The sequence below is a fragment of the Pyrenophora tritici-repentis genome, chromosome 7 (genome assembly GCF_003171515.1).
Source record: "Pyrenophora tritici-repentis strain M4 chromosome 7, whole genome shotgun sequence".
Lineage (NCBI taxonomy): Eukaryota > Fungi > Ascomycota > Dothideomycetes > Pleosporales > Pleosporaceae > Pyrenophora > Pyrenophora tritici-repentis.
In genome coordinates, this window is record NC_089396.1 from 855,809 (window position 1) to 882,873 (window position 27,065).

Below are 27,065 nucleotides of genomic sequence, written 5' to 3' on the forward strand. Positions count from 1 at the left end.
TTACAATGCCACGTGGAAGAAGCCTCGAGGCAGTGCTTCTATAAAGACGGCCCCTTTCCTTCAATGTTGCGTCATTATGACTGAATGTCCTTGCTGGGACTTACCAATGATAGTTGCAGTAGCAGTTTTGACGTTAAACGATCATCTCCACATGCGTTATTGGTGAGGTCACAGACACAATCTCGATAACATGTCTGCCATGCGCACCGGTTTCAAGATTTGTTTTCGTGAACGGCATGTACTTAATCGCCACTGTCAGATCTGAAGAGTTGAACCCCTTAGGCGGCATTGAAGACCGCCTTGTGGAGGAACTCTTAATGCGCTATAAGCGATTGTGATGCCCATTAAACCATAGGCACATTTGCATCAAATTCTATAATGCAAATGATATGCTAATGTTTTTGACAGCAATGCCGCGGCGCCATCCTTGTATCAGCGGTACGTCTCAGACGCGATGCACGTCTCCCCGACACGGAATGTTTCAACATCTCGACTACACCTACCCCAACAGCATCATAACGTGAAGAGCGGACTTCCACTCCGCTCTCCACCTGCCGAATTTTACTCGCGAAAGACGGTCCAATCTCCGCCGCGGCACTTTCTCTGCCCCACGGGACTTGGGTCCGTCTTAGCAGATGCTTCTCATGGCTTAGGTGTTCAAGATCTTCGCTTAGAAGGCGCCGTAAGGTGAGGCATGGTCTTGGATTGTTTCGCAAGCCGATGAGTGCCATCATAGAGGCGAATATGCGTATCTGGATATAATGGTCGATTGTCGCGCCCTGTCCATGAAGATCAGTTTACACCTCTTTCGTACACTGTACACCTACAACATCATTTAGCAATATCAATATCCTTACTTCGTCTTACCACATATCTCGAAGCAGATATCCAATACTACCTCAAAAGTCAAGATGTTGACAAATCGTCGCTCCACCATGATGGTTCCGCCCAACCGCATGCCAAGCTGGCACCCTCAGTCCAAAGGCACGATGCCACAAAACGTCTATGCCGCGCCCCTCACAACCGACACTGAGGCGCCAACAAGTCGCCAACCCGCCATCCTCACATCAACATCATCAGACCTACCCGGCCACCGCGTTCTCCGTGTATTGGGCGCCGTACATGGCACTACGAGCGCCGTGCGCAAAGACAGCAAATCTTTCATCAAGAACATCGCTGCCAACCTCGGCAGTAGCTGGGGCGAAGCAAAGACCGTAACGAGCATAATATACCAGGCGCGTGATCAGGCAATTGACAGGCTGGTCAAGGAGGCGATTTCTCAAGGTGCGAATGCAGTCATTGGGTTGGAAATTAGGGAGAGCGAAGTACTCGGATGTATCGTGGTCAGCGCTAGCGGTACCGCGTGTTGGGTCGAGAAGGAAAGCCATGTCAAGAGGGACAGTGCACAGGACAACATCAATCCATTTCAATGACAACGTGTCGAGTTCGGTCGCGATGGAACGATGGTAATGAAAGAACGCTAGGCGTTCGGCCACACGAGGCTGCGATACCGCGTTGGATATGTCGCATCGGGTGACTTTCTTCTTTTTCTGCGTTACGGTTCCCAAACAGTATTCAACTCTTCTCTTCACAAAACATGTTCAACACCAATGTTCCACTCGCCTCATCATTCATATCCACTAGACGTCATCTTAACATAACTACAGCCCAGAAAAAGTACATGTCTTGGTGTCTTGGAGGCCTTGGGGCTCGTAGTCGGCCGTTCTCAGCCGCCACGACGGAGAATCTGCACCGAACACCCGTGGTTCAACCGCTGCACCTCAGGCCAACCTTCTACTTTTCCTCACATTACGCATCCCCGCATCGCTGTCGTGGGCGAGTATGTTTCTCGGATTTGAACAAGTTCTCTCGGCGCCAAACTTCCAACACGGGCCGCCATCTTATACTAGCACCCAAGTAGCAATTTAGCCGCGGATGTTGCGTCCGATTCGCGATAATTGACGGCGAAAACGCTGATCAGCCATGGAATGGACACCCCAGCATTTATCCCCAGAGTTCTCCTTCTAGCCTCGGCAAGTGGAGAAGTCTACGCTGAACCCTTGGGAGCTCGAAGTGAGATAGCACGGCCAACGGGGAGCATAGAAGAAACATTCTTACTTCTAATGTCATATGTTTAGCCAGACATCGGAGAATTTGAGCAACGCATCGAAACAAACGTTCCAGGCACTGCCGCTCCCATCGGACTGAGCTAAGAAGTCGGAGGTCAGGTCACACGTCACGAGAGAGGGGTCGCTGCGCCAGTGCGCGCTGACATGGATCGTCAGAAACTAACCATCGACTTCATCCAATTCTTCCGCCTGTATAGGCGGAAATCCTCCAATGGCACAAGACGCTACCTCGACCGCCAGTGCATCCAAGCGATGCAACCGGGAATTATCATGACGAAAGGACCGGACCTGCTGTGGGGATATCCATTAGTCCAGGCCGCTGCCAAGATGTCGGTTTCCAGAAGGCTGGGAAGCGGTTTTGTGGACCGGGATGTGGGATGAAAAGAGGTATAAGGACAGGCTAGAAGTCGTGTTGTTGTACGTTAGCAATTCGTCGTCCTCCAGCTAGAAATCAAGATGGTGTTTTTCAAGGGGATTGCGGCTGCGGCCTGCGCTGCTTCTGCGCTTGCTGCTGATATCGTTGTGCATCAGTCTGGTGGTAACGTGACTGGCGCGTTCGGACATCCATTTGGCTATGGTTTCCTCCACGAGGTAAATTGCTATATCCATATCAGAAATATATATACTGACATGGTGCTAGGATATCAACAACTCTGGTGATGGCGGTATCTACGCAGAATTGATCCAGAACCGTGCCTTCCAGTACAGCCAAAACTACAGTGCCTCTTTGGATCACTACTTCCCCGTCAACAATGCTGTTCTAAGTCTCAAATACTTAGACCAGCCATTGTCTGAGCAATTGAATCTGTCTATGCGCGTGTCAGCTGGCAACAGCACCGGCAAGATTGGTTTCAAGAATGAGGGATACTGGGGCATGGACGTCCGGCCTCAAACCTACACCGGATCCTTCTGGGTTAAGGGTGCATACAACGGATCATTCACCGCGTCTCTGGACTCAAACTTGACAACCGACTGCTTCGCATCCGTCGAAGTGCCCTCCAAATCTGTGGACAACGATTGGACCGAGCACACCTTTGAGCTCGTCCCCGACAGGGCTGCACCAAACACCAACAACACCCTCACAATTACATTCGACGCTGCTGCTGCCAGCGCACTAGACTTCAACCTCATCTCTCTCTTCCCTCCCACATACAAGAACCGCAAGAATGGACTCCGCATTGACATTGCCGAGGCCCTCGCTGACCTGAACCCTCACTTTCTCCGATTCCCGGGCGGTAACATGCTCGAGGGTCTCAGGAACGATTCTTGGTGGGACTGGAAGAACACAATTGGTCCCCTGAGAAACCGCCCCGGCTTCCAGGGTGTCTGGAGTTACCAACAGACCAACGGTCTTGGTTTGATGGAGTACCTTGAGTGGGCCGAGGACATGGAGCTTGAGATTGTCCTGGCTGTCTGGGGCGGTCTTGCTCTTGACGGCGGTGTCACACCCCAGGCGAACCTAACTGCCTACGTCGAAGACGCCCTCAACGAGATTGAATTCGTTTGCGGTCCTGCAAACTCCACTTGGGGTGCGCGTCGTGCTGCTCTCGGTCACCCTGAGCCCTTTGAGCTCAACTACGTCGAGATCGGCAATGAGGATTGGCTCGCTGGTTTCCCCGGCGGCTGGGACTCGTACCGCGCATACCGTTTCCCCATGTTCTACAACGCCATCCGCAAGGCCTACCCACATATTACGGTCATTTCTTCCGCTGCTTCCAGCGACCCAGGTGGTGATGCGCCAATCAGTGGTCCTGACCCCAACAACGGACAGATCTTACCTGCCGATGCTCTTGGTGACTACCATCCATACCGTGAGCCTGACGACTTAGTCAGTGAATTCAACCGCTTCGACAACGACCATGGTCACATTGTTGGTGAAGTCGCAGCAGTTCATCCCAACGGCGGTACAGGCTGGGACGGCAAGCTAATGCCCTTCCCGTGGTGGATTGGTGCCGTTGGTGAAGCCGTTTCCCTCATCGGATACGAGCGCAACTCCGACCGTGTTCCTGGTACTTTCTACGCCCCAGTCTTGAAGAACAACAACCGCTGGCAATGGTCCATCACTTTGATGCAATTTGACGCCGACCCGAAGCACACCACCAAGGCCGTCACATGGTACTGCTGGAGTCTTTTCGCTCACCACCCCATTACGCACACAGTTCCTACCGAGTCTGCATCCGCCTACGGACCGCTTTACTGGGGTGCCGGAAAGGACGAGAGGCGCAACGATGCCATGGTATGGAAGGGTGCCGTGTACAACACCACCAACAGCGAAGATATCCCCGTCAGCGTGAAGTTCGAGGGTGTTGAAGCCGGAGCCCGGGCCAACCTGACTATCTTGACCAACTCTATTGATGACCCATACGGATATAATGACCCCTTTACTGGCGTCAACATTGTCAACACTACCAACATGATCATCACCGCGCAAAGCGATGGTTCTTTCAAATTCATCATGCCCGAGCTTAGTGTTGCTGTTCTGGATACGGATGTTGGTGGTGCTGGAAATAGTACTGCGCAATACCGGAGACAGCTGTCGATATAGCATTTCCGAGTAGAAATATTAGTAATGTCTTGAATGAATGAATGAAGTTCTTCTTCTACAACTTTTTACGCCTAATAGTCAACGATCTCCCATTGCATATAGCTGAGCAGGATCATTTCCAAAAACCTACGTCTCTTATTATGGTGGATGAAGAGACTGTAAACACTGATTGCCTTGCGTAAATAATGCTCACTTCTCACTGTGCCCTCTAGTACCGTGGTACTCTCCCACGGGCAACCAAAAGCTTCCGCCTGAAACAGAAACATAAAATAAAATAAACGATTACAGCTACGATTTGACCGTGATCTAAGATTAGCGCCTGCACCAAACCTTGCGAAAACAATCCAGGACCCTCTCGTAAATCCCGAAAAGGACCTTGTTTCTCCAACTGGAAAATACTGCGACTGATAGGAGATGTATTATGGGTTTCTAAGTCTTCTTGTAGCTGTTTCGCATAGTTTGGAAGGGTGGTTTTCCGTGGTCCATGTTCGCCAACTGAACCCAACTGCATGGCGTGACTTAAACCAGATCTCCACCCGCACACCAGAAATCTTTCCAAGCCAATATTTCTCGGTCGTACATCCAGAAGTTTGCAGTAGATCCTTTCCCTGAACTCGTTGTTATCTGTCGCCTTTCGGGCCAATCATGTCCCTTGTTTTGGTGCTGATGCAGCAAACCATCGAGGTGCTCAATTGGCCCTTCACACAACTCCGGGACGACATGATACAAAAACCCAAAAATCAGATATTAAAGAACTCCAATAATTTTTTTCGCATCTTAACACCCTAAAAGATCGCAAATGTCACCTGCAAAGCGTAGAAAAACGAGTGGTGCAGAGATGAAGCCCAAGAGCAAGACCAGTGAGCGAAAGCCACTTCCAGTTACCATACTTTCTGGTTTTCTTGTAAGTTTCTATTATTTGAGTGGAATGACTGTGCTGACAGATGCAGGGAAGTGGAAAGACGACACTACTTCGGCATATCCTCCAGTCCCCGGACCATGGATTGCGAATCGCCGTTATCGTAAACGACATGGCGTCGGTCAACGTCGATGCGAACATTATTAGTCGTTCGAACAACAAGCCAGGTGTCAACGGAGAGATACGTGTGAAGGAGAAGATGATACAGATGGAGAACGGTTGTATCTGCTGCACCCTTCGCAGTGATCTACTGGTTGAGTTGGCTCGACTCGCTTGGAGCGAGCAGGCTTTTGACCATGTAGTTATCGAAAGCTCAGGTATCAGCGAGCCACAACAGGTCGCAGAGACTTTCACCACCGAGTTGACTGAGGCCATGATGGATGCTGAAGGCATGGAACCTGATGAGAAGGAAGTGTTCGCCAAAGTGTAGGTTGCTGGATGAAAGTCGAAGATTTATACCTGCTGACATCAAAGACAGTGCAAAGATTGGTGGCTTGAGGTCCATTGCTACCGTCGATACAATGGTAACAGTTGTTGATGCGTTTCGCTTCTTTTCCGAATTCGACACAGCCGAGTTTCTCCAGGACCGCTTCTGCAGAGACGAAGTACCCGACGAGGATCAGCGGACCATCTCTGATCTTTTCGCTGATCAGATCGAGTTTGCCAATGTTATTATTGTCAACAAGATCGACAGGGCAGATGCGCAGACTCTAGGCCGTGTCAAGGCATACATCAAGTCGCTCAACCCTACGGCTAAGATCATCGAATCTAGGTACTCCAAGGTTGATGTTCGCGAGATGTTGAACACTGGTGTCTTCAACTTTGGCGAGGCAGTTGCTAGCGTCGGTTGGCTGAAAAGCTTGCATGAGATGACCGTCATGGATGTCCATGGCAAAAAGCGTGTTGCACCCAAGCCAGAAACACTAGAGTTAGTTGACCCCAAGAAACATAACGCCCTCTTACTGACATGCGACCTCAAGGTACGGCATTGGATCTTTCGTGTATCGCGCACGTAGACCTTTTGATCCGTTGAAGCTGTACCGGCTTATCCAGGGCAAGTTCATTCTCCTGCAAGATGAAGCAGAAGACGTTGAGGATAGTGAAGAAGAAGATGATGAAGAAGAAGGCGACGATGAAGTCAATGATGGTTCTTCTGAATCCGGCGCAGCCAGCACCTCCGGGGATGACTCCGACAAGGACAGCAATGACGAGGAAGCTCCTCCACTGGACGACAAGCAGATCTTGGCAAACAAGAAAGCTTGCCCCTACTTCGGCGGTCTGCACCGCAGCAAAGGCATTTTCTGGCTCGCAACACGCCCTAATCAGATGGGGTCATGGAGCACTGCAGGTGCGATGCTGACCCTCGGATCTGAGATGCCGTGGTTCTGCTGTGTATCGGAAGATGATTGGGGTGCTGATGCCGACACAGTCAAGGCAATCAGGAACGATTTTGAAGGCGAGTGGGGTGACCGCCGTCAAGAAATGGTTTTCATCGGTGAGAAGCTTGACGTCGAGGGTATCACAAAGCAGCTTGACGCTTGTTTGTTGAGTCGCACCGAGATGAAGAAGTGGACAAATGTCATGAAGGATGAGAAGCTAAACGATGAGGAGAAGGAAGAGGTGTTGCAAGAGATGTGGGACGATGGCTACTGGGCAGAATGGCCACGTGCGCAAGACGAGGAGCACAATCATGACCACCACGGCCACGACCACCATGGTCATAAGCATTGATCTAGGCTGCTACTTAGGTTTGGAGAAAGTAAATACCAGTTATGATGTCATATCTGAGTTTAGCCGACGCGCTAGTGTGCTCCCCTCCTCCTCTCGTCGCGTACAGCGTACATGCTCTATGCAGTTTCCCGATAGTTTCTATCATGATTACAAATTTAGATATACAATCCTGAGTTCACAATATACCTGTTACAGATAAATCGATTGCTTATGGAAAAGGTATGGGAACCGGGAATTGGTCCTCCCACATCTCAATGTTCAAGCAGGGTCGCCTGCAGTTGGTGGCATGACTTTCGTTAAAATAAATGAATATTTCCGTCCACTGTTGATCTTTGACTATCATATGTAGGTGCCCGCAGTGCGTTTCCAAAGTACTGGAGTCAAACCCCGCATCAGATTGGAGATGTCTCCCAGTTGGTGGGAGAATCGTCCATGAGTAAAGCACTGAACATTGATATGGCTCAACAAGCAGTGTAGTATTGGAACCAGCGAGACTTTGTTTTGGCAGCTCATCATCAACAATAATGGCGCGACGTTCTATTGCTGTAGCATTCTCACTCGTCACACACAGCTTCGCCCTGGTTTCTCAAGATGGGCACACCGGTCGTCTCCCCACAATGGGATGGAACTCATGGAATGAGTACGGATGTGCTATTAACGAGAGCGTCTTCTTGGAGGTCGGAGAGCTCCTAAACACTCTTGGGCTGAAGAAGCTTGGTTATACATACGTCAATATCGACGACTGTTGGAGTAACAAAACCCATCAACGCGACAGTGTTACTGGGCAGATCAGACCAGATTCAAACAAGTTTCCAAACGGTATCAAACATACAGCGGATGAAATTCACAAGCTTGATCTCAAGGTTGGTATCTATAGCGATGCTGGAGACACCACCTGCGGTGGATACGCTGGTTCTTTGGAACATGAAGAACTAGATGCGAGGACTTTTGCTGGTTGGGGCATCGACTGTAAGTATTAGATTTGCGGTGATCGACTATAAGCTGAGCCTCTGTAGATCTCAAGTACGATAACTGTGCCGTACCAGATAGGTGGCATGACGAGTACCGATGGTGGCCAGAGAACTGGCTAGGAGGTCCTCCAGCTGAGAATCAAACGGCCGGGGGCGACGGTGAAACCAAACCTGTTGCAGCTCCAACTGGCTACGACTGGACGACATCCAAAACCTTTACCCGTTATAAGACTATGAGTGATGCTCTGCTGGCAACCAACCGTACAATCGAGTTTTCCCAATGCGCATGGGGTCACGCCCATATTGATGAGTGGGGCAATCGCACTGGTCACAGCTGGCGTATGTGGGGCGATATATATCCTCAATGGGAAGGAAACCATCAGGGCTCTTGGGGGCTCATGCCTATCCTCAACCACGCGTCCTTTTACAACAACGATACCAACTTCTGGGGACATGGTGACTGGGATATGCTCGAGGTTGGCAACGGCAACTTCACAATTGAGGAGAATCGATCCCACTTCGCGCTATGGGCTGCGCTGAAGTCACCTCTAATCATTGGCACTCCCTTGAGTAATATCAAGCCCGAAATCTTGGATATCCTCAGTAACAATGAACTCATCGATTTCAATCAAGACTCCGTTGTTGGCAAAGCGGCAAAGCCTTACAAATGGGGAGTCAATCCTGACTTCACGTGGAACCAAACTCACCCGGCCGAATATTGGAGTGGGAAATCCTCCAAGGGTGTACACGTCTTTGTGTTGAATACCCTGAACATTGAACAAACCAAGACAATCAACTTTGCGGAGGTACCAGAGCTTGACCCAAAAACTGAACACACTGTCTTCGAGTCATGGACTGGAAAAGAGCGCGGCAGATTCACAGGTCAATACGAAGCGGCTGTTGCAGGACATGACACAATAGCCATCAGACTGATTGAGGTCTAATTGTAACACACGGAGAACTTATTCAGACTCGGGCTGTTTCTGTAGATTCATTTTTCAGAAGGCCTTGAGAGGTTCCTGGACCGATGCTCTTTGATGACCTCTTCGTGAACCTCACATGAAGTCTTCGAGCGTGCGATGAGAGTAGATATCCGCAACGACATAACACTAAAAGCATGGTTTATGCAGCAAAGTCGTACTTTTGTCCATGCCCATTAGCTTGTTGTTGAGTACATGCAAAGTGCTCCAAGATCGAGACACAAGTCATCAGCAATTCAGCGTCACCAAACACCCTTCAGAATTACTCTTTTCGATCAATATACAACTCAATGATGCGACCATAAGCTCCACAGCTTGCGCGCTCCAGACAACCTAGCTTCAAGATCGAGCGGCAGAATGCGGGTGGCATTTGCGGGGTCCTGCGCTAGCGTGAGATCGGCGCTATGTCATCATGCATCGCAACAAGATCGAACGGCAAGAGCACAATACTCTCGGCCTGGGGGTTATTGGCACAACTATTACTTGGGGAGTCGTTTTGCTCAAGTTTGGCCCCTGCCTCAACATCTACTGAGCTTTAGGCGACATGGCTGCATCAACAGCTTCTTCGAATCGAATAGGGGCAGCATCCCACACCCTAGCCAACTGATGACCCCAGAGAAAAGTACTCCAACAACCCTAGTCGATCTTGGAGATGTCAAGGTTATGCGGGGTGGGGGAATGCTCGTATTGCAGATTCTTCGTTCGCTCTGACATACGACAGTGCACCGGTTATGCATCTGTTAATCCCCGAGGCTAAATACAACAGGATGTTCTCGGAACTATTCCGGACTAGGAGAGGACGATGGAGCACAGGACAGACACATCCGGGACATGTCGAGCAAGCGTTCAAGATCTGCATCATGGAAAAGAAGATGTAATGCGGGGTCTCGGTGATATACATGCCTTGGTAAAGCACGTTACATTGGATCCTTGCGGACAAACCGCGATCCATCAATGGAGCCCAGAGTTTATGTGAGCTTGCTACTGCAGGAAGATTCTTTATATGTTCATATCGCACTCATTTTGATCGGAGAGCACGCCTCCTCGCAAAGGTTGTCGAATTTCCAAGATGCTCACCACGTTGAGTCTCGCTGCCATTTCTGGTCTAGCGTCGTTAGCATCAGCTAGTGACAACACACGACTCTGGTACAAGACACCAGCTCAATCCAGCGCCTGGACAAACGCTCTTCCTATCGGCAATGGACGTCTTGGTGCAATGGTATTTGGTATCCCTCTGCAGGAGCGGATTGCACTGAATGAAGAGACTATCTGGTCAGGAGGTCAACAAGATCGCATAGGGCAAGATAGTCCGCAAACTGTGTCAGAAGTTCGGGATTTGCTTGCGCAAGGGCGTGCTGGTGATGCGGAAAAGCTGGCGAATATGGGAATGATGGGAACACCACAATCGTGTAGGAACTACCAGCCTCTGGGAGACATGGATATTTTCTTCGATGGTACGACTGGCTACGACAATGCTACATACAAACGCTGGCTAGATGTCGATACTGCCCTGGCTGGTGTGCAATTTCAAGTCAACGGCACATTGTACGAACGGGAGATGTTTGTCTCTGCACCCGATGACGTTTTCGTCCACCATTTGAAAGCAACTGGAAGTGGGAAGCTGTCGTTTCAGATTCGTGTACATCGACCCGATAAAGGTGGGAATGAGGCCGCGGATCACGAATGGAACGCAAATGGTCTTGCGTATATGACGGGAGGGGCGGGAGGAATCGATCCTATCGTATTCACCACTGCTCTGGCAGTTCAATCAGATGGTCACGTCAAGAACTTGGGTCCGTTCATTGTTGTCGAGAACGCTACCGAAGCTACGGCGATCTTTGCAGCTTCCACGTCATATCGCCACAACGACACAAGAGCTGCTGTGGAAAGCACCATTCAGCAAGCTCGTCAGCATACCTATGAAGAGCTTCGACAGCGCCATATCGCGGATTATGCGCCACTATACAACGCTAGCGTTCTAGACCTGAGCGGTTCAGATCTCAAAGCCAGTAGCCTCCCTACTGATGCACGTATCAACGCGACGCGCGAGGGTGCTAGTGACCCAGCACTTACCGCTTTATCGTACAACTACGGTCGATACTTATTGATTGCTTCTTCACGCGCCGGTAACTTGCCATCCAATCTTCAAGGTATCTGGAATAAAGAATTCGCGCCACAATGGGGATCTAAATACACCGTCAACATCAATCTCCAGATGAACTATTGGCCTGCAGAAGTTACGAGTCTCTCCAGTCTCCATGAGCCTCTGTTTGATCTGCTAGATTTAATGCGCACGGACGGTACGAAAACAGCTAAACAAATGTATAACGCTTCTGGCTGGGTAACTCACCACAATACCGATCTGTGGGGTGATACTGCACCTGTGGACCGATGGCTTCCTGCTACATATTGGACTCTGTCTTCGGGTTGGCTTGTCACTCATATCTTAGAGCATTACTGGTACACGGGCGACAAGGCATTCCTAGCCTCAAAGCTTGACGTCGTTACCGAAGCGATCGCATTTTATCTCGACATCCTGCAGCCGTATAGCATCAACGGAACCCAATACCTCGTCACGAACCCTTCTGTATCCCCCGAAAACTCTTACCTTGATGCAGACAATAACACCTATCATTTCGACATCGCACCCACATGCGATATCGAAATCCTAAACGAACTCTTCACCAACTACCTGAATGCCGTAGCCACCCTACCGAATTACACCGTCGATTCTACATTCCTGACACGTATCCGCGACACCCAGGCCCAACTGCCACCATACCGCTACTCGAAGCGCTACCCAGGCACCCTACAGGAATGGATGCAAGACTACGAGCAAGCAGAACTAGGCCACCGTCACGTCTCGCATCTCTACGCTCTGTACCCTGGTACCCAGATCTTGCCACCAGGTGCCCCCGGCTACGATGCCAAACTCTTCAACGCCGCAGCGGGTACACTTGAGGGCCGACTTTCTCACAACGGCGCTGGCACAGGATGGTCGCGCGCATGGACGATAAACTGGTATGCGCGTCTCCAAAACAGTACAGCTGTTGCCGGAAACGTCTATCAATTCTTCAACACGAGTGTCTACAACAACCTGATGGACGTGAACGAGGGCGTGTTCCAGATTGATGGAAACTTGGGTTTCGTGAGTGGGGTTGCCGAGGCACTCATTCAGTCGCACATTGTAGATGCAGAAGGCGTGCGAGAGGTTTGGTTGCTTCCGGTATTGCCTGAACAATGGAATACTGGGTCAGTGAATGGTCTTGCGGCTAGGGGAGGATTCGTGTTCGATATCACGTGGGCGGATGGGGCTATTTCGAAGATGAAGATGGAGAGTCGTGTTGGCGGTACGGTGGTGTTGAGGTACAAGGGTGGATCGGGTAACAGCACGACTACGAGGTTGGAGACGAAGGCTGGGGATGTCAAGGAGTTTGACTTTAGTTGAGATGCTCGGCTAGCGTGTATCAAGATATCGTAGTAATGATCAATCTACAAATATAACGTTTGAGTGGGTCCCACCAATGCAAAAAAAAAAACTTCTTAAAGACATTCTATCCATGCTTATCTTGTGAGTACCTAGCATGCATAGATAGTACTCTTGCTTCATATATCTCGGTATGTACCTCGGCAAAACTTACACTGGCCACGAGCGGATGATACCGGACTTGGCACACTAGAGGTCCCCACAACATCTACCCTCTAAGTACTGCAAACGCGTAAACTACTCACCTCCCACGTTGAATCGCCAAGCCGTCGCAAAGGCACTGCTTCGGCAACACTTACCATGTAAAGTAAGTTCGGCTGATCGAAAGCTTACACTCTGCATGCACCTCCACATATTACTGTTACAGACCTCGGGATGGTAAGCTTCTAGCTCTTGTGGGGTACATTTGGCATATCATCTCATGTTTCAGTGTGGTTATGTGTTATTGACGAGGGATTTATGGTTGGCATCCAATCGGAAAGTGCGGAGGTGTGGTGTGCACTCAATCCAAGGCGCTACTTCGGAGAAATACATCTGACAGGAATACCTCATCGTTGTGGAGGTGGGTTGGACTTTCATCTCTTTCTCACGCCTCCGTTTTCGGCTGTGTTGCGATTCTTCTCTTCAGTTTTCTGGAAGCGATCGCATTTATTTCTCGTAACTTAGCGTTGGATCTTGGGCGATTAGTACTTAACTGTCTATACTTTGAGCGATTTTATACTGTTCCTACCAGACGGATCCACGAAATCAAGTCCTCAACATGGCGTCGCAATTAACCGACCAAAAGCCAAAGACCGGCATAAGAGTACTCATCGTAGGCGGAGGTAAACAAAACCCCACATTCCTCCTCCAAACACTCTGCCAACCAACATACTGATTTTCCATCTCGACTCCAGGCTTCGGCGGCCTCGCCCTCGCCATAGAATGCCACCGTCAAGGCCACACACCCATAATCTACGAAGCACACCCGCAGCACAAAAACCTAGGTGACACCCTAATGTTTGGCCCCAACGGCGGCCGAATAATCCACCGCTGGTCCAACGGCGCCGTCGCAGCCGCCATGTCCCGCATCTCACTCAACGTGCGTGACACGGGCTTCAACGTGCGCAAATACGACACGGGCGAGATCATCGTAAACCAAAAGTCAAACTACAGGCCCGACAGCCCCATGTTCAACGGCCATCGCGGCGAGCTGCATGAGATTTTACTCGGGTATGTGAAGGAGCTTGGAGTGGAGATTCATTTGGGGCAGAGGGTGGAGACGTTTTGGGAGGAGGCGGGGAGCGCGGGCGTGGTATTGGGGGGATGGGAGTAGACACGAGGGTGATGTTGTTGTGGCGTGTGATGGGGTGAGGAGTAAAGCGAGGAAATATGTGCTGGGGTATGAGCATCCGTTGAAGAGTAGTGGGTTTTCGACGTATAGGACGTGGTTTGATGCAGATGAGATGATGAAGGATCCTGAGACGAGGCCGTTTGTTGAGAATGGGGATACGTCGAATGGGTGGATTGGTGAGTTTTTGATTTTTCTTTTACTCCCGCCTTTGGGGCCTGGGATCAGGATGGTTTGCTGATGATGGGTGACTTTAGGACCGAATTCGCATTTTCTATTTTGGACGCTCAAGGGTGGCAAGGCTTGTTGCTGGGGTTATGACACATCGGACGGATGGCAGTACTGCTGAGCCGTCGTCGACACCTGGATATATGAAAGATGTCAAAGAGCATGTGCAGGGCTGGGACCCGTTGGTGTGGAAGATTGTGTCAAAGACGCCAGAAGAAAAGCTTTCAGATTGGAAGCTGTTGTACTGCGATCCGCTACCTAGCTGGGTTAGTGGGAAACACGGTCGGGTTTGCTTGCTTGGTGATTCTGCACATCCTTTCCTGCCTACTAGCGCCCAAGGTGCGTCGCAGGCGATGGAAGACGCCGTCACTCTTGCGGTGGTACTGCGACAAGCTGGTAAAGGTAACGTGCGCGCAGCTCTTCGCGCATATCAGGATATCCGCTATGATCGTGTTAAAGCGGTGCAAAAGACGGGAGAGGATAAGCGCGATGCATGGCACGAAGCTGATTGGGACGAAGTGAGAAAGGATCCGACAAAAGTTACTTGGAGGTATGCGGGCTGGATCCTGAGCCATGATGCAGAGAAGCATGCAGAGGAGGTTGGTTATGACGCTATCAAGAAAGCCTCTCTTGTCCGGGCAAACCTTTAGATAGGGGACGCGAATGAGGAGATCTACGCCAGGCTAGAAGTCATGCCTGTACATCGAATCAGTGCCTTAACTCGAAAGAGATTACAGCTCTCAGCCTTTGTAGCAGCCTCTTCGATGATCTGTCTGGAAGTCGCGCTCGTTGGTACCTCGATAATGATTTTCTGTGCCATAGCTTGTCTAAGGCTAATGCCCCACAGCCTCCAATACCTTCTTTCCTCTGACCGACAACTCCTTATTCGTCACGATTCCCTGCTCCTCCATCTCTCCTAACCCTTTGACGACCAAGTCGGCAACACATGCCCCCAATACGTCTGCGTTAATGGTCAAACCCTCTCCAAACAACGCGCTTCCCACCCTATTCGTCCACGTATCTCCCCCGAAGAGGATACCTCCAGGCCTTATGATGATTGCCTCCCAATCTGCATGATCATCTGCAAACTCCAATGTCTTGGTTTGCAACAGCCCTTTAGTACGCCGCTGGCTGGTAAGGAAGTACAAAAACCGAGTTTGATCCGGCTCAGTGAAAGCTCCACCAAGCAGTATCCATTTGAACTTCTCAGTATTCCCGTTTCGTGCCAGTCGTTTGGAGAGAGCTGACTGGAAAGCGATGGGGTAGGCATAGTTGACGTCTTCGTCAAAGGTGTATGATCCCATTGCCCAGATCAGTGCGTCGGCGTCGGCCATTTGTGTCCATGTCGCATCTTCAGGGCCTGGAAGAGCGTCAAAGTCTGGTATGATGATGCTTGAAAGCTTTTCATTGTCGGAGGATGGGACTGGACGACGAGCTATGGCGACTACGCTGGTTATTTCTGGTCGGCGGAGGCAGTGGTTGAGTAGTGTATTGCCTATGGCGCCTGTTGCGCCTACAACAAGGACCTTCATAACGATTATCTGGATGATGGTAATCACAAAGAAATGAAAAGTTCGGGATCTTCTGAGGTCATGTATGCTTTATATGGTTGCCTGGACGAGTACCTGGAAGGCTACGTCCGCGTCGCAGTCCGTCATCCGTACGCGATAAGCGACTAGTTATATTCACGTGCGTCGAGCTGAAGTTAGGCATCCCGTTGAAATTCAGTCCAGAGAAAATCTGGGCGAATTGAAGTTCCTGCGGTCAGCCAAAGGATAACATCCAACTCTTAGGTGAGATCTACGCATGTAGGGTCCTGCTTCATGGTTCGTACGCATAGTGGTCGCACAATCGATGATTATGGCTCATGTCAGCTACTTCAGCTCCCATACTCTAGCAACAGAGTACATTTTGCGTCGTTTTGCTGATGGGAGCCTGGAGATGGGTTTTGTGTAGAAGCGCTAGACCAGAAAAGGATGCAAAATGGAAAGCACGGACCGACAATCGCGACGCGCCTTCTTCGCGCGTCGCCCCTAACGACGGCTGCCCCTCTGCATTCAGTCAACCCCATAACGACTCACGATTTGAAGATACATACACAATGACGGACAGGCAAACTCCCTTTTCAATCAGTCTCTTTGGCAGCCAGGCAGGCGATGGCCCTCAAGATGCAGCAGCGCCCTCGCGCGTGCAGCAGACGCTGGTGGATTTTATAATGGAGTTTACGCTCGATAATGTCTTCGTCTACAGGTACAACAGTTGCTTACATAACCCATATACCATATTCTGACATGTGGCAGAGATCAAATACGGGAAAATGTGCTCTTGAAGCAGTATTACTGTGACATTGACGTTGCCCACCTGATTAGTTACAACCCAGAGCTCGCACACGACCTCAGACAGAACCCTGCTGAGATAATCCCACTCGTGAGATTTGTTCTCCATATTCCAATTGCGTCACTAATATCCCCCAGTTTGAAGCGGCCCTCAAGACGTGTACGCAACGTATCGTTTACCCGTCCCAGAAGAACATCCAACTTCCCGAGCATCAATTGCTCCTCCATTCCAATGCCTCAGAGCTCTCGATCCGCGACTTGACAGCGAACAACGTCTCACAACTCGTCCGTATACCGGGCATTATCATTGGTGCTTCAACATTATCATCCAAGGCTACAGCCCTCGCTATTCGGTGCAGGAATTGCCAGGATGAGAAGATGCTACCTGTATCTGGCGGTTTCGCCGGAATCTCTCTGCCAAGGACATGCAGTAGGCCACGAGGAGAGGGCGAAAGTGGAGACAAATGCCCGCTCGATCCATACTATGTCCTGCACGAGCGCTGCCAGTTTATCGACCAGCAGGTGCTCAAGCTACAGGAGGCGCCAGATCAAGTACCAGTCGGTGAACTTCCTCGGCATATCATGATCTCAGCAGACAGATACCTGGCGAACCGTGTCGTGCCTGGTACACGATGCTCTGTCATGGGTGTGTTTTCCATCTACCAACAGAAGGGCTCAAAGCGTGCGGGCAACGCAGCAGTCGCCATCCGCAACCCCTACATACGCGCCGTTGGCATTCACGCAGAAGTTGATCATGGTACCAAAGGCAACGCGGTGTTCACAGAGGAAGAGGAGCAAGAATTCCTGGAAATGAGCAGAAGGCCAGACATCTACCAGGTCTTTGCCCGCTGCATTGCGCCCTCGATTTATGGAAATGAAGACATAAAGAAGGCCATTGCCTGCCTGTTGATGGGCGGTGCAAAAAAGATTCTGCCGGATGGAATGAAGCTTCGTGGCGATATCAATGTGCTTCTGCTCGGTGATCCAGGTACTGCCAAGTCGCAATTGCTCAAGTTTGTTGAGAAAGTCTCGCCAATTGCCATCTACACATCCGGAAAGGGTTCCTCCGCAGCCGGTCTGACAGCTTCCGTTCAACGCGATCACAACACGCGTGAGTTCTACCTCGAAGGTGGTGCTATGGTTTTGGCAGATGGCGGCGTTGTCTGTATCGATGAGTTTGACAAGATGAGAGACGAAGATCGAGTGGCTATTCACGAAGCCATGGAACAGCAAACTATCTCCATCGCGAAAGCAGGCATCACCACGATTCTCAACTCAAGGACATCAGTACTCGCAGCAGCCAATCCCATCTTTGGACGCTACGACGATATGAAGACACCTGGCGAGAACATTGATTTCCAAACTACCATCCTCTCGCGTTTTGACATGATCTTCATCGTGCGCGACGAGCACGATCGCGGCCGTGACGAGAGGATAGCGAAGCACGTCATGGGCATTGCCATGGGTGGTCGAGGCGTCGAAGAGACGGTGCAGGCTGAGATTCCAATTGACAAGATGAAGCGCTACATCACATACTGCAGGCAAAGGTGCGCTCCACGACTGTCGCCAGAAGCAGCTGAAAAGCTTTCGAGTCACTTTGTTAGCATCAGGCGGCAAGTACACGCCTCGGAAATCAACGCAAACCAGCGATCTAGCATCCCGATTACAGTTCGTCAGTTGGAAGCCATCATCCGTATCACCGAGTCGCTAGCCAAGCTATCTCTGAGCCCGATAGCAGGCGAGACGCATGTCGATGAAGCGATCCGCCTGTTCCTCGCATCTACCATGGATGCTGTCAATCAAGGCGAAGGCCAGAGCTCAAAGGAGCTCATGGATGAAGTCAGCAAGGTTGAAGATGAGCTCCGCAGACGCATGGCTGTTGGATGGCAAATCAACTTGTCCACGCTCAAACGCGAAATGGTTGACGGAAAGGGCTACTCTGAGCAAGCTCTCGCAAGGGCTCTACATGTGATGAACGCTCGTGAGACGATTAGATTTAGACATGGAGGTAGCGTTGTATACAGAGCCAGCGCATAGATGGATATGCGTTTAGCCGGAGTAATGGCGTTGGTTTCGATGCAGCCGTGGTGGGAGCCGTGCGTATGTTATGTATGTAGCTTGTCAAACTACTCCTGAAGAACACAAAATGTCCGAGACTACCCATAAAAACCCCCACACAGGTCATATAGACCTAGATCTGCATGCCTTTGCCTCGATGATAATGCGGCGGTACTTGCCGTTGCCAGGCTAGAGGCGGCAGGTTTTTCCGACCCGCTCCGAGTTCGGCATGGCTCGGCTCATGGTTTGATCTGATAAACTAGGATCCTCATCTGATAACGGACCTGTACCCCATTCGCAACCGCAACACCAAAGCGCAATCATGTCCGCGGTTGCTGCAGCTTGTAACGCCACAACGCCTGCCTCTGATAGCTACAGTAACTCCGGATCTTGTGCGGGGTCACCAGGGGCTGTTTCACAGGTACCAACAATCCTTGATACACGTGGTCGCAGTAAGTTGCTGTTGCTTGCTTTTCTCGCGGTTCGCCGCGACCGTCGGCTGTGCATGAACTGACAGCCGTCGAGAGATAATCCCAACCCCACTGACGCGCGCCGCCACCCCTCAAGAGGCTATCGCCACCGTGTCTACGACTGTGAACAGTAGCGGCCCCTCACCGCCTGCTGGTGGGGGGCCTACAAGTCGTGGATATGTGATTCAAGCACGACCGAAGCCTGGGCGCAAGCCTGCCAAAACCGAGCCCGAGAGCAAGCGCAAAGCCCAAAATCGCGAGGCACAACGCAACTTCCGCCAACGAAAACTTCAGAAAGAGGACGAGTTTAGGGAAGCGAATAACAGGCTAGAGGCCCTTCTCAAGGAAAAACATAATGAGCTTGTCATCTCTCAAGAGGAGACGCAACAACTGTTGAATAGAAATCAACAGCTCTGGCACGAGAACCAGCTCATGCAAGAAGAGATCCGAAGGCTTAGAGCGAAATGTGGCGAAGACGCGCAAATGCAAGGCCAGGATCCTACGTTACAGCATCAATCATCTCAGTACCCTATGCCGACGCACTACGATGTACGACACGATAGTCCCACGCATGTATCTTTCGACGAGATCAACGTCGGTAGTTCACAGAACACGGATGCTGCCTGCAACCGATGCACACCCGACCACTGCGCTTGCTTTGCCGAGATGACCAACGGCTTGAACTTCGATGATGCATCTGTTCCAATGGAAGGCGTAAATACAACTGCTCATGGCCAGCCTGAAGATGAGGGACAGCATGGTCATGAAGAGTTTGAGACCGACTTTACCACCAGCTTCCGGAAGCCTACATTGCAGACGCAGGATCCGCCATCATTCGCGTCCGTCACTGAAGATACTAAAGTCGCCGACTGCGGCTTCTGTCAAGGCCAAAAGGAGATTTGCATTTGTGTTGGCGTGGAGGCAAAGGTTGAGAATGAGCCGACTCCAATGGCACGTATTTCACCGCGCTCTTCGAGCAAGACCGCCAAACACAAGATGGCTATGACAGGACCCGGCTCTTGTGAAGATTGTCAGTCGAATCCCAGGCAACGAGCTTGGTGCCAGCGAGTCGCACAACTCCGAAGCGAAGCCACTCCACCCCTCTCACGGCGCAACTCGAGCAGAAGCAGCTCCCTAGACGTCATGGAGCCAAAGGTATCAACAGCCTTCGACATGCAAGCCGGCTCCTCATCACCCATCGGCAGCGGACGTACAGTAGGCTGTAGTGAAGCCTTCAAGCTACTCGACGGCCGAGTCAACACCGATCCGAATGCCATGGACTGGCGCCAGCTCAAACCTGTCCCACGACCTTTTCCCCAGCAAGAAGACCGCCGCAACTCATTCAGCATGGAACCTGGCCTGTACAGCGCCATGGAGCTCGACGCCAGCAGTATCCTCACCACACTCCAACACGCCCAGCGTCCTCTACGGCCTCGCGCATCTGATGGATCTCATAGGGCGCTCATCGAGGAGGCAGAGGAGAGGCGCCAAGCGTCCTTTTCTCCGACCACCGAAGCTCAAGATCACGATATGATGGATGCTGTCTCGCAGTATAAGATTGGTATGTAATAAGTACTATGCTCTTGACTGCGGTTGGTAATATACCTACCTCTGGCGTCATGTTCTTTTGTTTCGGCTGTCTTTTTTTGTGGAAGAAAAGCAACACGGCCTTTTCCCAGTACATCTCAAGAGATGTCTGGATGTGGGCTTGAATCTCATGGTTTCCATTGCGTGTTTGATTGATAGGCGAATTCTGGGGGTTGATTGCTTTACCTTTTCTTTATTTGCATGTTTGATTAACACAATCACACGGTGTTTACCTGTTGGGCGGATCAATCTTGCGATTGCCTTTTTTATGGCTGATGACTACCACTACTACTGACTTTGCTACACATATGCGTCTGGCGTTTTTTAACCGGGTAGACATAATCACGAACACGTTTCTCAACAATTCACACATACACGCGTATCTGTCATGCGGATATTCACAAGATCAATTTTCTACCCTGTTATGTGTGTGGGCCGTGTAGTGCTTACTTTCACATGCCCCCCACCCCTCATTCTTACGTTCTGTCATGCTGTGCTGTGCCTGTGCCCTGCGCTGCCCTGTGTTCTAGAATCGGCCCGCGCCTGCTGCCCCAACGGTTTTGCAAAAACACACACACATCAGCCCAGAAACATGTGATCGGAGCTGTTTGGTTCCGTTGCGGTCACGCCATTTACTCGCCACAAAACCGGCGGTGGGGCTAGACCGGGTGTGGTAGGGCGTTTACACCGCTTGTTTGGATTGGGAGGGCTGGAGGGAGATGACTCGGTGTTTGGGACTATGGTGTAAGAGGGGTGCGGTGGTGGTGTCCGATGCCGATGTCGGGGTAATCTGATGATCTGATTAGACCTTTTCGGGCGGCTAGGGGTTGGGGGGACTAGTAGGGGAGGTGGTTATGTAAGAGGGAGGCATGTGGTTGCATGTGAGTCTGTGGTAGAGGTATACAAGGGCGAGTGGAGTGGAGTGGAAATGTATATTGATCGAGTTGATAAAGTTGACATGAGTGGATAGTACCAAAGTCCGCAATATGCAGGTCCCCTTCTGCTGCTGATAGGTCAAATCGCACGTAGGTAATAGCTGTCGCTGTTCTACTTCCTCGTGTCCTCCACCGTCAAAGAGATGAACCTGGGACAGCTCTACTACCAAGAAAGAAAACAAGAATCTCATCCCCCTTCCCCCTGTCGCGCATATCCGGAAGATTCATCTCTTACCCACTGCTACCCCAAACATAAACAACCCCGATCCCCATTCATCCCCTCTACTTGCTCCCTCCTCCCCCACCATCCTATCCCTCCCCTCCCACATACCCATCTTTACTTCCTCACCCCATTAACAACTACCTCGCCGCCCTGATCATGCTGTGCATACGCCCCTGGACCAGCTCTAACAGCAACCTGCACATCGACACCCCACCTCTGCGCATTCGCCCACGCGACGGTTGCTGCCTCCTGCTCCAGGGTTGCTGCGGCGGCGGCCAGTGTGGCGCCCGCGGCGGCCAGGTCGGTGCTGAGTTTGGAGAGGTCGGCAGCTAGTTTTAGGAGGGTGGTGGGGGTGTTGTGTGACATCTTTGGGGATGGAGGTGGATTGGGCTGGTGGGTGAGTTGGTGTGGTGGAGGTAGAGATAGAGGTAGTTGGCGGATGTAGCTTGTGAGACTGGTTGTGTCGGGTGGACTGTGGTTTCAAGTCTTGAAGACGTTGGTGACCGAGAAGATATGTGTCTGATGGGCCTGATCTGTTCCCGTTGTAGTAGATGTGACAGATGCCGTTGATGATGATGTGGTGTGTAGAACCTGGGAGCTATGTCTGGGTGGACGGAGACTTCATATACTAAGAAAGGAGCGGAAAGTATTAGTGGCGCGTACCTGTGAAGCATATCCAAGTTTCCTCGAAATTGAAGAGCGGAATCGTTTGCACTGCCACAGCGTCGCGCAAAGTCATAGACACATATTACCTGGTGAGCGCGAACGGTGCTTGTACAGCAGAGCGCCCGCTTGAAATAAATCTCTGACTATTCACACGATCTTGATCGCACAGTCAATATTGTTGCGCAAGATGGAGTTGGTGATGGGTGTGTATTCGCTGATGAATTACAACTTCAATGCCGATATTGTACTGAAAGCAGTGGAGTCCAATCATAAACCACCACCTCGAAATTACCTGCAGGTGTTGGACGAGCGTAACAAACATATTTCATGTGCTAAGAAATTCACAAGAACATGGTAGCGACTACACGACAGATTCTTCCCAGCTTAGTTAGCAAGACGGGGATCTCGTTTGAGTAAGGCCAGGCGTGCTAGCCTTCTCCGTTCTGGGGCGCTGATGGGCACAGGTTTTGTCGCCTTTTCTTTCTCTTGATCCTGGTCTCGCGTGTCATGTCTTCCCCTCATCGTATCACTCGTCCGGGTACCATAGTTCTTCAGTCCGTCTTCTACCCTTTTTTGGACGTTTCGCATGAACAGCACCTCGTCAACATCGCTCTCCTCTTCCTCCTCTTCCTGTCTTTGCCTCTCCTCTGCCTCGGTATCAGCCTTTAGCTTCATCTCCTCTTCTACCTCTGCCTTCATTTCAAGAAGAGCTGCTTCGCGTCGGGCCAAGGCATCTCGCGTCATTTGGCACTTTGCGAGCTCAGCGTTGAGTATGCGGAGCTCAGAATCGAGAGACTGTTGGTGGACCATGGGCGTAGAGGAATACACACTTATTGGTGATGACATGGGCGACGATTGCATCTCGATATACTTTGGTGATTCGGGTGGTGTGTCTCGCTGTCGTGATAGAGGGCAGTTGAAATATTTTTCTGACTCCATTGTCATGGCGCTATCGTTTGCCCGAAGATTGGCTGTGTCTTGTTCCGTTGCCAGTTCTTGCTTAGACCAAGCATGCTCAAAGACGGGGTAATCGAGCCACGCATTTGATGAAGGCATTATGGCGACGCTGTCTCGCGGCCGGCTGAGGGTTGCGTTCGTAGATGTAGGACGACTGGTTATGTGTGTTTGTCGCAGTCGTGGCCTGTGTGACAAGTGTGTTCGTTGAGTTGAATTTGTCACGTGGTGGGATTAAAGAATTAAGATCTGATGGCCGAGAAAAGTGTAGCGCTGTGGTGAATATATGCGCTGCGAGCCTAGATTGGTCCCCGGTGGGGTGATCGCGTGTGTGAACCATGGTTCCCAGCCATGGAGAACCCCGGACCTCACGAGGACAGCATTCACGCTCTCGAATTTTCTCTTATCTCCTTCAGCTGAGTCAACACATGTTCCTCGGTAGAGTGCGCTTTCACACAGCTGACTAGTAATTCCTGCTCGCTTCCTGGGGCCATCCCAGCTGTGTTTGGTATTCGCCTGTCAAGATTGGTCAAAAAGGGATAGCCTTGCGCAACCACACTGACGAACGCCTCAAGCTCAGCACTCAATCCATCATCTTCGTACATCTTGCTAATGACTTCCCAAGTTATTTCAATCAACGGTAATGTATCGATAGTTTCCATTGGCCTTCCAAACGCTGATGAAATCTGCAATAGATTTGCAGAGCGCATGACGTCTGCAGAGTTATTCTGACCGGCTGCGTGAAATAGAGCAGGGTTGAAGAAGAGGCCGTCACCCATGGCTAAAGGTACAGAGACGTAGATATTAACAAAGTAGTCTTGAAACTCTGGTATGCGGTCTGCTATGTAACCTTCCTCGTACTTCTGACTAAACGGTAGTAAGCGCGTGGGACCGCTTTCGATCGGCATATCTGTATGCGCGACTGCGCCTTGGATTGTAAAGAATTGCGAAGCGAGCTGCATGGCTCGAGAAAACTTTGCGCAAGATTCTGTATCTTGGAAGCCAAGGTGGTAGTCGCGGTGTGGAATCTGAGCTTTTGCGCCCGGCTTCACGATATTGACTTGCACTGTAAGTCGATGATGCCGACCTAACCATGCTTCTGAGATGAGCGGTAACCAAGGGTTCGAATGGTAATCTACAAAAGACTGCGGGTCTCGTAGACAATGTTTGGACAATGAGTTCAGATACGGTCATTTGTGCCAGCTCCAGCGAAATGATCGCCTTGCTTGCCAGTACCTCTACATTCTTCAGCGATGATTTTGGAGTAAAAACCACTCACTCTATCGATCAAAGAAGTATTCTTGAATATTTTTTTGGTAACAAACACGCCAGATCCAGAATGCGAAATGTCATCCACGCATCTTGCAATGCCGAGCGATGTTCACCACTCAGCGAGGAGTAGTCAGGAAGATTGTAGATTGGGACATTCCTGTCAATAGAGCTCACATGTGGGTAATAAGTTTGTTGAAGTCTTCGAGTGATGGAGGCTTGTTGACTGAGAAAAGCCGGTGTCCGATCAGATGCTGATTGTCGCCATTGGCACGCTCGTTGCGTGGAATTGTTGTATGTTCTTAGATTCATCGTCTTGTTGTATTCATGTTCCAACAAGTATCGCGAGAATCTGAGACTTGTTGATGATGAAGGGTAGAGTACGCCGAGCAGTGGTCCTTGCCTGATAAGGATACTGTGTCCGTGCGCGTACTGTAACTTAATGCAACACGACCTGTAACATGTTTTATAAGCGAGCCGCCAGTACAAGCGAGCCGCCACCTAACCAAACTTTTGCAACTTCAAAGCGACGCATCTCAACAACGCGATAATACTATTGCTAGATATTGATACAGTAGATTACTCTATATTGATAGTATTAGTGTTGCATGTGCGTGAGTTGTGCCCAGTCTCCTTGCACCTGGTGCAGCGCCTTTGAGCCCGCTAGCTGACGCCTGATCGCGCTCCTCCTTAACGCTCTTCATGAGCAATCTGCTGGTCAGCCTCATTTTGAGCCAGTATATCCTCTCCAGCTCCCTTTGTGAGTACTCCATGCTTCTGTATACGCCTTTTAGAGCGCTGCCTACGCGCTGAGGCTGCGCTGTTGGCCTTCTCAAGACTAGAGATCCAATCGCGCATCAGCTTAGCAGAGAGCATTATCACCTCAGCGCCCTTCTTTAGCTGGTCAATCGCCTTAATAATCGAAGCTGGTGATAAGCTCTTATGCTGGCGCACGCGCTAACATATAAGGCTTGACTGAGCCTCAAGCTCACGCGCGTTGCTTGGTGTTTGAGCTACCCAGGGAGCCTCTGGTAGAGCAGCTGCTGGAGGAGTAAGTGTACGCAGCTGTACATCTACCTTTGATAGAACAGCCTCTAGTTGTAGAGGAACAAGGCCTGCGCCGCGGAAGGCTGAGCAGATGTTGGCTGGCGTGAACGCTCGATCAAACGCAGCCTTAAACGCTGGCAGAAACTCTAGCTTAGTGATGTAGTTGATGTGGTTGCGCATGAGGCTCTCCACCTCACGGCTGTACGCGCGCTTCAATGGCGAGAGGCAGCTAACATCAAGTGGCTAGAGTAGGTGAGATAAGTGAGGAGGCATACAGAGCGTATATATATTGTTCTCCTTGCAGAGCTCCTAGAACTCTAGAGACTAGTGGCTCCTATGGCCATCAATAATAAGCAGGCGACGCGCGCCTATAGTACGAGCCTGCGTGTGAGCGTTGAAGTGCTTTAGCCACTCAACTCCAAGCTCATTATTCGTCCAGCCATTGTCGCTGACTGCGATCGCCCAGTCGCGTAGGATATCCTCCTCATACCAGGCTGATAGGTGGTACTAGCCAGCGAAGATAAGGAATAGTGGCACTGACCAGCCACCAGCGCTGATGGCAGCGATTAGCGTTACCCACTCGCGATTGCCTAGCTGAATACTCTTTGGCCTGCCTCTTCTCTCTAATCCTGTTATAACCAGCTGCGTTGTAATCTTGCCCATTATAAAGCCAGCTTCATCAAAGTTGTATGTGTCCTCATCGCAGATACTAAGCTCAGTCTTTGTCTCTTCTACTAGCTTAAACCAGCGTTGGATAAGGGCTGGATTCTCACAGAGAGCTCTCTGCCTATCGTACGCTCGGTTGAAACACGTCCGAAGGCTATCTGTACGCTTGACAAAGTTGCGCGGCCAGTGGATGCCAACCAGGCTAGCGCCGCGTGCAGCCATCAGCTTATCAGCCATATCTCGTACATCAACGTAGGTAGGCCCAAATCCACGTAGATCTAGGTGAAGGATATAGCTGATAATCACCTCCTCTTCTCTCTAGGTAAGCTTCCTTGAGTTGGGCTGGCAATCGCGTCGTGCAGGTATACCAGCGCGTCGGTTACGTGGTGTCGTACGTGGGACATTATATATAGCTGCAGCAGTAGAAGCACTATTAATTTAATGCGCATTAATAGAAGAGATAGCAAGCTGTATATCTGCTTCGTTTGAAGCTAATTGAGGCGCGCTGCGTAGAGCCATTGTATGTTAAGATAG

At 50.6% G+C, this 27,065-nt stretch overlaps 13 protein-coding genes across 13 annotated transcripts; 9 read left to right on the forward strand and 4 right to left on the reverse strand.

Moving 5' to 3' along the window:
* Nucleotides 1–935: 935 nt before the first annotated feature.
* On the forward strand, nucleotides 936–1,433 carry PtrM4_127320 (YbjQ-1 domain containing protein; the record flags this gene model as incomplete). Its single annotated transcript, XM_001939799.2, has 1 exon — nucleotides 936–1,433. One exon carries the CDS (start codon nucleotides 936–938, stop codon nucleotides 1,431–1,433), a length of 498 nt encoding a protein of 165 aa, XP_001939834.2.
* Nucleotides 1,434–2,585: 1,152 nt separating this feature from the next.
* Nucleotides 2,586–4,674, forward strand: PtrM4_127330 (AbfA, Alpha-L-arabinofuranosidase; the record flags this gene model as incomplete). The annotated part of the gene is made up of 2 exons (XM_001939800.1): nucleotides 2,586–2,720; nucleotides 2,770–4,674. The coding sequence occupies 2 exons, from the start codon at nucleotides 2,586–2,588 to the stop codon at nucleotides 4,672–4,674; spliced, it is 2,040 nt and encodes a 679-aa protein (XP_001939835.1).
* Nucleotides 4,675–5,512: 838 nt separating this feature from the next.
* PtrM4_127340 (uncharacterized protein) lies at nucleotides 5,513–6,609 on the forward strand (the record flags this gene model as incomplete). Its single annotated transcript, XM_066108807.1, has 3 exons — nucleotides 5,513–5,578; nucleotides 5,625–6,019; nucleotides 6,072–6,609. 3 exons carry the CDS (start codon nucleotides 5,513–5,515, stop codon nucleotides 6,607–6,609), a joined length of 999 nt encoding a protein of 332 aa, XP_065960799.1.
* Nucleotides 6,610–6,946: 337 nt separating this feature from the next.
* On the forward strand, nucleotides 6,947–7,324 carry PtrM4_127350 (uncharacterized protein; the record flags this gene model as incomplete). The annotated part of the gene is made up of 1 exon (XM_066108808.1): nucleotides 6,947–7,324. The coding sequence occupies one exon, from the start codon at nucleotides 6,947–6,949 to the stop codon at nucleotides 7,322–7,324; it is 378 nt and encodes a 125-aa protein (XP_065960800.1).
* A 617-nt stretch (nucleotides 7,325–7,941) lies between these two features.
* Nucleotides 7,942–9,239, forward strand: PtrM4_127360 (GalA, Alpha-galactosidase; the record flags this gene model as incomplete). Its single annotated transcript, XM_001939802.2, has 2 exons — nucleotides 7,942–8,293; nucleotides 8,341–9,239. The coding sequence occupies 2 exons, from the start codon at nucleotides 7,942–7,944 to the stop codon at nucleotides 9,237–9,239; spliced, it is 1,251 nt and encodes a 416-aa protein (XP_001939837.2).
* A 1,105-nt stretch (nucleotides 9,240–10,344) lies between these two features.
* On the forward strand, nucleotides 10,345–12,723 carry PtrM4_127370 (uncharacterized protein; the record flags this gene model as incomplete). The annotated part of the gene is made up of 1 exon (XM_066108809.1): nucleotides 10,345–12,723. The coding sequence occupies one exon, from the start codon at nucleotides 10,345–10,347 to the stop codon at nucleotides 12,721–12,723; it is 2,379 nt and encodes a 792-aa protein (XP_065960801.1).
* A 799-nt stretch (nucleotides 12,724–13,522) lies between these two features.
* PtrM4_127380 (UbiH, 2-polyprenyl-6-methoxyphenol hydroxylase and related FAD-dependent oxidoreductase) lies at nucleotides 13,523–14,970 on the forward strand (the record flags this gene model as incomplete). Its single annotated transcript, XM_066108810.1, has 3 exons — nucleotides 13,523–13,586; nucleotides 13,659–13,974; nucleotides 14,433–14,970. 3 exons carry the CDS (start codon nucleotides 13,523–13,525, stop codon nucleotides 14,968–14,970), a joined length of 918 nt encoding a protein of 305 aa, XP_065960802.1.
* Nucleotides 14,971–15,153: 183 nt separating this feature from the next.
* Nucleotides 15,154–15,852, reverse strand: PtrM4_127390 (putative NADH-flavin reductase; the record flags this gene model as incomplete). Its single annotated transcript, XM_001939805.2, has 1 exon — nucleotides 15,154–15,852. The coding sequence occupies one exon, from the start codon at nucleotides 15,850–15,852 to the stop codon at nucleotides 15,154–15,156; it is 699 nt and encodes a 232-aa protein (XP_001939840.1).
* Nucleotides 15,853–16,421: 569 nt separating this feature from the next.
* Nucleotides 16,422–18,693, forward strand: PtrM4_127400 (MCM2, ATPase involved in replication control, Cdc46-Mcm family; the record flags this gene model as incomplete). Its single annotated transcript, XM_001939806.1, has 3 exons — nucleotides 16,422–16,570; nucleotides 16,621–16,747; nucleotides 16,795–18,693. The coding sequence occupies 3 exons, from the start codon at nucleotides 16,422–16,424 to the stop codon at nucleotides 18,691–18,693; spliced, it is 2,175 nt and encodes a 724-aa protein (XP_001939841.1).
* Nucleotides 18,694–19,036: 343 nt separating this feature from the next.
* On the forward strand, nucleotides 19,037–20,753 carry PtrM4_127410 (bZIP transcription factor HapX; the record flags this gene model as incomplete). Its single annotated transcript, XM_001939807.2, has 2 exons — nucleotides 19,037–19,166; nucleotides 19,240–20,753. 2 exons carry the CDS (start codon nucleotides 19,037–19,039, stop codon nucleotides 20,751–20,753), a joined length of 1,644 nt encoding a protein of 547 aa, XP_001939842.1.
* Nucleotides 20,754–22,043: 1,290 nt separating this feature from the next.
* PtrM4_127420 (uncharacterized protein) lies at nucleotides 22,044–22,295 on the reverse strand (the record flags this gene model as incomplete). Its single annotated transcript, XM_066108811.1, has 1 exon — nucleotides 22,044–22,295. The coding sequence occupies one exon, from the start codon at nucleotides 22,293–22,295 to the stop codon at nucleotides 22,044–22,046; it is 252 nt and encodes an 83-aa protein (XP_065960803.1).
* A 1,637-nt stretch (nucleotides 22,296–23,932) lies between these two features.
* PtrM4_127430 (phytanoyl-CoA dioxygenase) lies at nucleotides 23,933–24,511 on the reverse strand (the record flags this gene model as incomplete). The annotated part of the gene is made up of 1 exon (XM_066108812.1): nucleotides 23,933–24,511. One exon carries the CDS (start codon nucleotides 24,509–24,511, stop codon nucleotides 23,933–23,935), a length of 579 nt encoding a protein of 192 aa, XP_065960804.1.
* A 997-nt stretch (nucleotides 24,512–25,508) lies between these two features.
* PtrM4_127440 (uncharacterized protein) lies at nucleotides 25,509–26,935 on the reverse strand (the record flags this gene model as incomplete). Its single annotated transcript, XM_066108813.1, has 4 exons — nucleotides 25,509–25,744; nucleotides 25,781–26,094; nucleotides 26,407–26,849; nucleotides 26,900–26,935. The coding sequence occupies 4 exons, from the start codon at nucleotides 26,933–26,935 to the stop codon at nucleotides 25,509–25,511; spliced, it is 1,029 nt and encodes a 342-aa protein (XP_065960805.1).
* Nucleotides 26,936–27,065: the final 130 nt, after the last annotated feature.